Source organism: Dermacentor silvarum, chromosome 11 (genome assembly GCF_013339745.2).
Source record: "Dermacentor silvarum isolate Dsil-2018 chromosome 11, BIME_Dsil_1.4, whole genome shotgun sequence".
NCBI lineage: Eukaryota > Metazoa > Arthropoda > Arachnida > Ixodida > Ixodidae > Dermacentor > Dermacentor silvarum.
In genome coordinates, this window is record NC_051164.1 from 48908150 (window position 1) to 48920199 (window position 12050).

A 12050-nucleotide genomic window follows, 5' to 3' on the forward strand; every position below is an offset into this window, starting at 1 on the left:
GATCGCACAGACGACCGCAGACACCGTCATAACAGACTCCCAACAAGCGTGCCACAATTTCTCTTACAGCAGAATTCACCGAACCTCCTGGCAGATACTCCAGAGGGACCCCCCAAGAGACGAGTAAAGATTGTGTGGGCGCCAGCGCATTATATATGACATCCCAGGCGACGAGATGGCTCATCTCACGGCTCGAGGTTTCACTAACGGAGCCCCTGGCACAACGGTGGAGCCCTGGCGGACCACACCCTCTAGTCTCTTATCAGGAAATCACTACGCACTATAGGTTGCGATATTTCCGACCCCGCATAAAAACTAACGAAAGGCAATGACCGCATTCTTAGAGCACTGCAAACCAACAACTGCTGCTTTCTCCACCCATCTAGAAACTACCACTTCACCCCCTACATGTCCTCTCCACTGTGCCACTTTTGTGGAGCACAAGGCACCCTCTACCACATGGTAGGGGGGCTGTGCAGAATCACCCCTTACAGAAACACCCAATCCATACCACACACTCCATACCAGCCATACCAGCCTACAATCCATACCAGCCTATGGTTTCCTAGAAAGGGGAGACCATCCCGAAGACAATTCTTAAAATAATCTCTCAATAAATATGTTTATTCTCTCTCTCTCTCTTCGGCCAGTACAAACGACTGCGCTGCGGCGACACGAACTGCTGCGGACGACGGCGCAAGGTGCATTGATAACGCAAGCGAAGTACTGCAGGTAGCGTTGCCAGGTGCGCTGAGGACGTTCCGATCATCATAAGCCATTATCGCTCTTTAGCGCCTTGTCCATCCGTGTCGAACCATTATGAACAGTGATCGAGCTCCGGCGGCCTGCACGGACCGATCAAACGTACTCTGTACCGTATCTTGAAAGCGATCTGCGAAGCGGGTAAATTGTGCAGACTGCTGATAGCTCTGCTCACTGTGTTTTCGCCGCTTTGTTCGCGTTGAAGCGACAGGCAGCATGAAGGTAACGTCGTTCGCTGCTGCGGGCTCTATCTTAAAAACGAGCGTCTTACGGTAAGGGCGGACGGACAGTTCTCTTGTTGGGTAAGCATAGAAATACTTACGCATTCAAACCTCTTACGCTAGAACTGTTCGTAAGATAAAATGCCAGCCTAATGCTTACGCTGGACATCGTATTGATGCGAGAGCATTACATTGGCTCATTGTGCGACACCCCGCCGTCATCAGAAATCCGTGGCAGAAAAGCCGTAGCAGAAAATCGACACACAAATTACGTCATCTTCATCTAACTTTAATAAATGCGGCCACAGTGAGGATTCGATCCTCTACCTCGTTATCTACACTCAGTGACACTCAGCGACACTGCTCAGCGACACTGCTACCGCTTCGTCGCCGAGCACGCTCACCACTGCGCCACTGATTCATTGCGGCACCGTTGCAACAGGCGATAGTGATGAATATCTTCGAGGCTGTGCTCGTGGTTGGGCTCTGCCTGGCGGGCGATAACCCTAGATGGCGCATCATAAGAGTGGCGCCACTGTCGGAGCTGTGGAGTCTTCATCGTCGAAAGGAAGTTTAATCGCTCGCGTGTACATCGTCAGGCGACACAGCAAAGCATGGTCGGAGTCGCCAGTTCACTGCCGACGAAGTACGAGACCATCGCAACGCAGCGAAACTGTCGATCAACTTGGACCCGCAGACGCCGTCACCGGAGCGAATGGACGACGACGACGAATAAGATGCAACGCGCTTCAGGTACCCGTAGGACGACGACTACCACATCCCCCCTTGAGTATGAAGTGGAGTTCGCCTACGAACCCGATGAAGAAATGCATATAGTGTCAACACCATGGTACCACCGCTCGGAAAAGTACTGTCATCACTCGGCAAAGTGGTGTCATCGTGCTGAAAGGTGGTGTCACCGAGGAAAAACACTAATGAGAACTCCGCGAATAAAATTCAGCTGAGAGGTCACAGTATGGCCGGTTTGTCGTCTTGCGTTGTTGCGACCTCGTAAGCAGCAACATTACACTCGGAAACATAACGTAGCAGCACTAATAGCTGCAACACTATATACCCAGCGACATAACTCAGTGACAAGTAATGCTCTCGCCTTTACACATCATAATAACTGCTTAGGTACCCCCATAGTTTTAGCGAAGACGACCGGACAATGGCAAAGAACGCTTACGAAAGACCTTTGTAAATTCAGCCCTCGGCGATCCGTAAACGGTACAAAGTTCACGAACAAGCTAAAGCTCTTCAGTGTGCCACAGCCACTCAACTTACTCCACTTGGGTCCGAGCGCCTTGCAGACCCTGGCGGCCAGGTCCGCGAAGAAGGGCTGGTTGGGCGCGAACGCGAGCGATCCCTCGCTCCAGGACTCGTTGGGTCGGCCCCAGAACTCGATCGCGTCTGCGCTGTCGAAAAACTGGTCCTTGTTGGGCCGCGCCCGGTACGGTGCCACGGACTCCTCCCACACCGAGCTCAGCAGGAACAGCATGCACGACAGCTCGAGCAGCGTGACCAGGTAGTGGCGTCGCACGCGCGCCAGCCACACCTGGCGCCACATAACCAGGCCCAGCTGGCTCCAGCAACCGGCGGTCTCCATGGCGGCCTTCTCGTTCTTGCTTCAGGCTCCGATAAGTGATCACCGAGGTGGCCTGCTGTACGCGCGTGAGACGTGACGACTGCAGATCGAAAACTCCCAATCACGGAGAAGGGAACAAATGGAAGGGAGCTAGACAAAGCGTGACCAGGCAGTCAGACATCAAGAGACTCGAGATAATTCTCAGCGTTGTTCAATATCTGCGTCAAAACGTGGCCCTCGAGAACGGCAGGCGCGCGAATTCGTGAAAAGTGCCTAATCGGACAAAGGCTATAGCACATTATTGCGCATTATTAGATTGCGAGCAAGTTTGGCCACTTCTTGAATAAAGGATGGCGCAAAACCTAATTAGAGAGGTGGGAACAAGGATTACCATTACTATATAGTAATCCTACAGATCAGTCTGCTCGACAATAAGTTCCAAAATGTTAGCAATGCCCCTCTGATCGCCGCGTGCCTCAGGTCGTACAGAGTACGCGCTGGCTCTGGTATATGTGCAAGGGCGGTTGGTTGCAAGGGCTTCTTAGGGACATTCTAACTAGTGTTGAAGATCCTTGAACAGTCCGCTTAGCACTGAACACACGCCGTGCACAATGTTGAAAGCCACTGCTTTCTGTACTGATCAATGGCAGGCGAACAAGGGAAGCGCAAGTCGGGTGCAATGGCCGACACGTTGGCTCTATGCAGGCTGAGGCACCCCTTGTTTGGCCGCAGTTCATCTTACGGTGATCGATTTGTCTGGTTAGGTTTAATACCTGTAGCACTACTACTGCAGCTTGCCGAACTCGTAAGCATAACGGTCTAGTCATGGTCGTTACTGGTTGACGAAAATGATCGGTGGGAAATGCCGTGCTCAGAAACGACCAATGAAGTCGTTTTACTGCGTTATCTTTAACTTGGTTCTTTTCTCCGGGATCTGAAGAAAGCCCGCGTAGCACGTGAGAAAAAATTACGAAACTGCGCCGTTGCCAGTCTGGATGGCAGCGCTCTCAATCGCGTTTTCAAAGAACCAAGCTCGCGTGCCCGTTCTAGACAAAGACGACGAGTGTGCGTGCGTGCGTGCGTGCGTGCGTGCGTGCGTGCGTGCGTGCGTGGTGTGTGTGTGTGTGTGTGTGTGTGTGTGTGTGTGTGTGTGGTGTGTGTGTGTGTGTGTGTGTGTGTGTGTGTGTGTGTGTGTGTGTGTGTGTGTGTGTGTGTGTGTGTGTGTGTGTGTGTGTGTGTGTGTGCATCCACCGCGTAGTGCCTGCCTATCTCATCATTTAGACCATGGCGGATTAAATCATGATCGCGATCTGTGGTCGCTCAGAACGCTCGGCTATCGCTTCTACACACCATGGCTGGTTTACATCTTCACAACAAAGGTGCAACTGTCACGCTGGACGTCATGGTAAATCGCTTCTTTATTTTCTGCCTTTACGATATCTCTACGATCAACACGTCTACGAACAATGTACTGTTTGTCTTGTTTTTCTAAGGTGTACCAATCCGTTTTTAAAGTTTAGTTCTGGTTACTTGAAACCCCTGGTGTACAGTTACTATTAGTCACAAGTGTGGGGTGTCCTCTCTCTCTCTCTCTCTCTATATATATATATATATATATATATATATATATACGCGGGCCTCCGACTCAAAGCATGCAACCAGTATCGACCGGTTACTGTGCGACCAGGTCACTTTGACCTCCGAGACTGTCGCCGTCTCGTGGACGATTAGAAGTTCGCAAGTACTGCGTGGCCTTTCAATTGCACCAGTCGCGATTTTCTCTGCATTTAAGTATACCAGACCGCAACCTGCATAAAACAAACGTTACTGACATCCATAGGCTACGATGAATCCATAGGCCTAATCTAAGACCTTATATTTATACATAGCTTGCATGTGACGTCACATCTGCCGGCTCGTCCGTGCGGCGCGGCCACATTGATGAATCACTGCAACGGCTGTTACACGGCCGTGACCGCGTCGGCAGCGGTAATGTACTAGTGGTGGCCTGACACAAGCTTCCCAGCCTTCAGCTCAGAATGCCACCAACTACGAGTCAACAGTGTTTTCATGCTGAGTATACTGCGCGAAGCTGATCGGATCGACGCGTTCACGCTAAACAAGGTAAATTTAGCACGGCTACCATATATATACATACAACGCGGCGGTCGGGGGTTGACTGCCGCGCATGCCTCCAGCGGCGGTCAGTCGGCGTTCGGTGGTTCATCGCAATGGCGGATTGCTGTCCCAAGATTCCACGCTGTGACGTCGATGCCAGCTACGTATAGAGTTCTTGTCCTTAGCGCATTTTTAATATCCTACGACGTTGCAGCGCAACGGTTCGGATATCGAGTAGAACGTGTTGCTTGGCGAGTTGGTTGAATTCTAGTAGGGGGGGGGGGGGGGGGGGGGTACATATTAGCGCGATGGGGAAACAAAGACTTTGTAGGTGGTAGTAGAAAAGAACAGAGCTTAGCGCTCGCTCTGTCCTTGCTAGAGCGTAGTTCTTAGGTGCCTGTTCCTTCGGCGAGCGTCGGCGTTCCTCGTAACCGAGCGAACGAGCACAGCGAGGGATGAAAGACGGCGATAGCGAAGAGAGCTCGAGGAGGAACGTGCAGCGGAACCATGAGGCGGAACACGGGGGGGGGGGGTGAGGGCATGGCGAAAGCGGGAGAATAAAAGCGCGTAGTACCGCGCAAGATGGGCTTTGCGGTGACGATGGCTACGAGATGGTGCCAGAGTAGCTCTTGCCTGTTCACCGATGACGCCACTGATACCATATATAGAAACAAAGCGCTGCATGAGCGGAGGTCTGTCTGCGACAGCTGCCGTGAATCGCGTGGCCTCGCGATTAGCGAGGCAGTCGCACCACACTTCGCTTCGCTTGCAACGCGCCGCACGAGACAGATTGTCCGCTCCAGCCAATTTATCGCGAAATGAAAATACGTGTAGAGCTGCAATCAAATTTCGCATTAGGGAGTATCGTAATTGTCGGCGATTTTTTTTTTTTTTGCTCCCTCCTGTTTCCTCGTCGCGCTAATACGTTCCGCCTAAGTTCAGATATCCGCTCTAGCTAGGTTTTGTCCCATCAATCGCAGTGTCCCCTAGTTATAGCCGATCCTGTCATCAAGCGGCGAGGAAATCTGAAATTCGCTATCGCAGAACACATTAAAGTAGCTATACTATAGCCAAGAGTAAGCTCACATTACCGTAAAGGCGTCTTCGGTCGGGGTACGTGGCGGATGATGGCCGGCACGAGTGGTCAGCGTCCAGAGGTGCGAACGGTGAGCCTCGTTCACCTACTGCGGCCAAGCAGCAATCTCGCTCCACTTGACCTGCGTCACGCAAAGGCGCTGCCTGCCACTGCACCGCTGAGGAACGCCAAAAGCGAGCGCGGAGTCAAAGGCCAAATGCACCACGTAGCCTGTCTTACCCGTTATGCCTTCGACGAATGCGTCACGCGCCGGTGCACGTCGCGAGAATGCTGGGTTTCTTCTTCGTTTCACGAGACAACGCATCGATCGCGCTCGGTTCGTTTGTCCCAAGTAAGGAAGAATGAACATGAAATCGCGACGGATGGGCTCAGTGACCTATAAGCAAGGGAAAATTTTAGCGGTGAGTGTCTTAAAGTAAGTAAACAGAAAATAAAATAAAAATTTGGAGGACGCTTAAGCTTCGCTTTTAAGAGTGGAACGCGATAGCATTCAAAGATCCCTGACTGCTTCTCATGCTTCCCGACAACTGCAGCTAAAGCAATCGTAATCGTTACCGGGAAACACTGGCGGCGAACGCTATGCACGAAGGCGAGCTTTCTGGTAGAGACGCGGCCTCTTGCGTGTGGCGATCCCCGAGAGATTGCACAGCCGCGCCAAAAAAAAAAAATTGCATAATTTTCAGGTTTCCGTTTTTGTTTCGTACTTTTAATATTTCAGTCTGAGAATATTTAACATAAAAGGCATGCGCTGTGGGTGTTTTGTTTCATGACATTTGATTGTGGATTGCCTTTCTCAAAATTCCGAGGAATAGCTTTGCCAAGAATGCAAGACAATTAATTAAGGTATGAGCAACATTAATGATAGAATGGTGTGGCAATATAACCCGCATATATACCGCATGTCATATAAGAAGGCGTGGAATATACATGTACGTAAATATATTCGGAGTTCCTGCGTGGTTGGGGATGATTTTCTCCACCACCCGCCGACATCGCACGCCGACGCCGGTTGCCGACGCTAGATTTTCTGCGACACGGGGCCGTAACAGAAAATCGCACGCGTTAAAAAGGACCGTCATTGCCAGTGACGCGCAGATAGGAGTATTTTACGGAAGCGTGTAGGTGCCGCATCTTGGGTTGTTAACGCTCCTGGGGCGCTATAACGTAAAATTGTTCCAAACTGTTTTGATTCCAATTTCTGCAGTCAGCATCCACGATTAGTCAAAACATTTCCGGGCCACTCCCAACTTCGCCTGTCTGTCACGCGACGTCACGAAAACCGCGATAGCTCCCCATCTGATATAACGTGTACGCAGTGATTATGCATGATTAAACCGCACAAAAGAAAAATAATCATTCCTGATTCGACTCCTTTTCACCATTATCCCTCTGCTATTGGTCCAATTAATGTTATGGCTACGCCCACTTCGCCTGTCTGTCACGCTACGTCACAAAACCGCGAAAGCTCACCACGTCACAGTGACGTGTACGCGAAAAAAAGGCATTAATATGCCGAACAAAACTGAAAATTTTTCTGAATAGCCACCGACTGCCCCGTTCCGAAAGGAATAGAAGATGGCTGCCCGCCGATCGCTCAGGCCCTCGCTACTCACACCTGCAGGTGAGCATGTATTTATTTGCGCATGATAAACCTTTTTGCGTGGCAGTAAAACGTTATCGAGCCCTTTCGGCATGCATACGACATCGCTCTGCCAACTCTTCCTTGCTTAAGATCCGTTTTAGCGGCATTCTTATCCTTCCGTTGCACGCCGCCGCGATTTTCGACCAGCCACCGCAAGCTAAGTAAGGCGAAGCGGACCAATCGGAGAAGCCGGCACCACCCTCTATATGCGGTTATCTATTTTCACTGTGCTGGCTTGGCCCCATCGAAACCCTCGCCCCTAGAGCATACTCCTCGCCTCTTGTCAGCCAATTAGATAACAAAAACCGCTGAGTGTAGACAATGTTATTGGTTTTGAAAGCGAACAAAGGTGACCTCCTATAAAGGAGGAGAGTGTTTGATTGGGTTGTTCAGACAACGCTGCGGGTCACCGCCCGATGCTTTCGTCGGTGGTTACGTAAATTTGACGTCAGGAGTTTGGAATCAAAACAGTTTGGAATCATTTTATGTTATAGCACCCCTGGTTTGTGTCTTTAACAACGAAGTGTACGTTGCTATATATACAGTCGATTCGCAAGCATGAAAATAGTTGTATAAATACCTTCAGCGTCTCATGACCATGTTACGTGACTTCACTCCTCATAAAACTTGGAAATTGTTTGTGTAACAGCCCAAGAGGGCGGCGCCCATGAATCGAATATAAAATTGTCCCGTTCTCGCTACGTTTGAGGAACGAGCACAAGGGACGTTGCAGTACCTCAGTGGAGGCACTTATATTTATTTATATTCATTTAACCCCACAGTGGTTTGGAACCTTTATTGAAGGAATCTTTATCATCATCATCGCCATGGAGCCCCTCAGGCGGCAACAACTGTAAGCTCAACACACTATATAGAGAACACACGACCGAACGTGCCCCAAGTGCTCGACTCTTGTGACAACGTCAGATGCTCGACACCTGCTTTGGATGTGTCCTGCAACGCGGGCGATCAGAATTAAAATTTTAATTAAAAGACTGAACTGAAGCCAGACCTATATACCTCAAAACCATATGACCATTGGGGGATGGACAAGTTTGCAAAGAACCCGCTGCAGTCCTGCACGATGCAGAGTTGTAAGCTTTTATGTCAGTCAGTCAAGAACTTTATTGAGGTCCTGAGGAGTTTTAAGCCGTTGGAGATTCCACGCGGGGGCTCCTCTGGCCGAAACCGTAGGCGACGCCCAAGTCGGGACGGGAACGTGGTGACGCTCCGCCAGCTCTTGGGCCCTCTGGACGACCTTGAGTTGGAGTTTGAGGTCCGGACTTTTGAGGGCTTCTTCCCATTCGGGCTCACTGGAACTTTTTTTTTTCATTTTTATGCCTTGCCGCAAACCCTGCCGAATAAAAAAAAAGAAATCTTGAGATGGACATAATGGTACTTATTTTTTTTTTTAGCTTCTGGCGCGCGGATGGATCTGTAATTTAAACCGATGATTTCCAACGTATATCTTTCGTTTCGCGGCATTTGATAGCTCCAAATTCTGGTTTAAACGCAGAAGCTTTTCCCAAAGCCTGTAGTAGCGTTATTACTATTTTTTTAATGTGCTGGAACTAGTTGCCCAGCCCACCCCCTCGCCTGCAGTTGGGAGCAGTGCAGTAAACGATCACTATTTAATTACTTGCTATATACTTGGTTCATCTCTTACCCAAATAACCCAAACAAAATTAATGTCACGTTTACTGCAGCTCAGGCAGTTCTCAGGCACTCGACGGAACTCTCTCGTGCCCCTGCTGACGCCTTTGCAGGCCGACAACTCCACAACAATAATGTCACTTCCCAGACACCTCGACAAAGCGCAAAGCTCAACATCTTGGCCCAACACAGAAGTATTATAGGAAAGAAGAGCTGCACTGTGTAAAACGGTTTGCGTCGGCAACTCAGCTTTCGAGTGGGAAATTTCGTCGTGCTTACGCAAGAAATTGGGCACAACATAGCTTGCACTAGCGGCGCAAGGCTAAAGACTGCACAGCGCAGCTGATTGGGCATTCTCGCTCGAGTCATGGCTATACGAAGTGATGTTTCAAGTTAGGTACACGAAGTACGTGCCAAGTAATGTCCACCCGTGTATAAGTTATACGAAGTGAGTGAGTGAGTGAGTGAGTGAGTGAGTGAGTGAGTGAGTGAGTGAGTGAGTGAGTGAGTGAGTGAGTGAGTGAGTGAGTGAGTGAGTGAGTGAGTGAGTGAGTGAGTGAGTGAGTGAGTGAGTGAGTGAGTGAGTGAGTGAGTGAGTGAGTGAGTGAGTGACATAACTTTATTTGAAATCCGGCGATTGGGAGGCCCGGGCCTGGGGCCGCCTAGATGGCCACTGGGAGCTGTTGCTCCCGCACGGCATCCATGGCTCGCTGGACGGCCCAAAGTTGGTCTAGGAGTTCTGAGCTGAGTAGCGTGGCCGACCACCGCGCCCGTAGATTTTCCGGTGAGACTGCCATTTTTTCTTGATATACTTTACATCCCCACAACATGTGTTGAAGGGTGGCTCTAGCAGACTTGCATAGCTTGCATATATCGCTGGCGTATATCTCGGGGTAGAAAGTCTTTAACTGCACGGGATTCACATAGCTTTCTGTTTGTAATCGCCTCCAAGCAACGGACTCAGTTCTGTTCAGTTTAGTGTGAGGCGGTGGTAATATTCGCCTCTGATTTTGATAGAATTTTGTAATATCGCTAAATCTTGTTAATCTGTCTTTTTCTCTCCAGATCTCCTCCTCCGCGTTCCCCTGACCGATAGAAGTCACTCCTTGCTCGGCTCGGCGAGTAAGACCTCGAGCTTCGCGGTGTGCTACCTCGTTGGGGTTGATTGCGTGAATGCCTGGAGTCGTATGTGCTGGGAACCAGAGCAATTGCCTGCCGTTCTTCTCTGCCTTAGAGAATTTTGCTTTGTTGACTATGATGATGCGCCACGCCTCAGGAGAGATCCTACCCTTAGCATAGTTTCTAATGGCTGCCTGAGAATCGTTAATTATGTATTGAGCGTTTGTGCAGACCAATGCTAGTGCAATGGCTACCTCTTCTGCTGTCTCGGAATGTTTGGTATTAACTGACACGCTTGTAAGGGGCTTTTGGGTGTGATCTACGACTACTGCCACGTAGCTATTTCTGTGTGGGTATTCAGCCGCGTCTACGAAGGCTGCTCTGTCGTCTGAGCCATAGCTTCGGATCATTTTCTCTGCTCTACTCGTGCGTCTGCTCTTGTTGTAAACGGGGTGCATGTTCTTGGGTATATTTGTTACTAGGAGTTTGTCGCGAATTTATCTCGTTATCGTCCTCTTTTCCCCGTATTGATTGTGGTAATTCATTCCTAGCTTGCGTAGTATGTGCCGTTCTGTTTTGGTTTTGGTTAGTCGTTCCACCTGGGATGTTTGTTGCGCTTCTATGAGTTCGTCCAGTGTGTTGTGGAGTCCTAACTTTAGGAAGAGATCTGTGCTCGTACTGAAAGAGATGAATAATAATTAGCAAGGCTAATTAATGATGAATTAGTGATTGGGTTAAGGTGTATTAAGGATGATTAGGGTGGATTAAGGTCGATTAGGTTGGATTAAGACCGATTAAAGTGTATTGAGGAAGATTAGGGTGGATTAAGGTCTATTAGGGTGGATTAAGGAGGATTAAGTTGGATTATGGTGAATCACAGCAGGCTTTACAAGGCTTTTGCCTTAGGGTCTCTTAGGCGATAGCTAAGGACACCTGGGAATTTTTTCTATACTTTTTTGAAATCGAAAACACGTGTTTCCTACTTGTCGAACTCGAAATTAGCAATAGTAATGTTACTGAGAATGTCCTCGCGCTATAGCGACGCCGTGGTCACTAACTCCTTGTAGCGAATCAGGGAGTATACGCCCAATAATTAAACCCGCCGCCCCTGCCTCGCCCGCTGCGTCTTTGATGGTGGGGAATACCTAAGAAAGAGCAAGCGACCCATATTATACGAGATATTGTACGTAAAATCCTTGCTAGGGTTGGTTACCGCGCCGCAGCATTTAGGGAGAGCATTTGGTGGCATAGCTGCCATGGAGTAGGTAGCAGGGCATTGGTTGTAGCATGTCGTTGACGTCGATGATGCTGAGTGATGCTGATGACCTCTATTGGCATTTCCATAGTCAACGTTGAAACGGGGCGGCGGCAAATAGTCACCTTGCCTGTTTCAGTTAATCAGGCTTTGCTACATCTCATTGTCATCATCTTCTTCAGCCTATATTTATGTCCACTGCAGGATGAAGGCCTCTCCCTGCGATCTCTAATTACCCTTGTCTTGCGCTAGGTGATTCAAATTTCCTAACTTCATCAGCCCACCTAGTTTTCTGCCGTCCTCGACTGCGCTTCCCTTCTCTTGGTATCCATTCTGTAACGCTAATGGTCCATCGGTTATCCATCCTACGCATTACATGACCTGCCCAGCTCCATTTTTTTTTCGATTAATGTCAACTAGAATATCGGCTATCCCCGTTTGCTCTCTGATCCACACCGCTCTATTCCTGTCTCTTAACGTTTGGCCTAAAATATTTTGTTCCATCGCTCTTTGTGTGGTCCTTAACTTGTTCTCGAGGTTCTTTGTTAACCTCCAAGTTTCTGCCCCATATTTTAGCACCGGTAGAATGCAATGGT

General features: G+C 49.4%; 1 protein-coding gene across 1 annotated transcript in view; it reads right to left on the minus strand.

Moving 5' to 3' along the window:
• LOC119432568 (phospholipid-transporting ATPase ABCA3) overlaps nucleotides 1–5995 on the minus strand; it is a 57736-nt gene extending 51741 nt beyond the window's left edge. Inside the window, exons 1-2 of the mRNA XM_049658304.1 lie at nucleotides 5781–5995; nucleotides 2271–2644 (exon numbers count right to left, since the gene is read on the minus strand). Of these exons, the coding sequence (XP_049514261.1) occupies nucleotides 2271–2592 (322 nt within the window). The 5' untranslated portion in view covers nucleotides 2593–2644; nucleotides 5781–5995. The remainder of the gene's footprint in view (nucleotides 1–2270; nucleotides 2645–5780) is intronic.
• Nucleotides 5996–12050: the final 6055 nt, after the last annotated feature.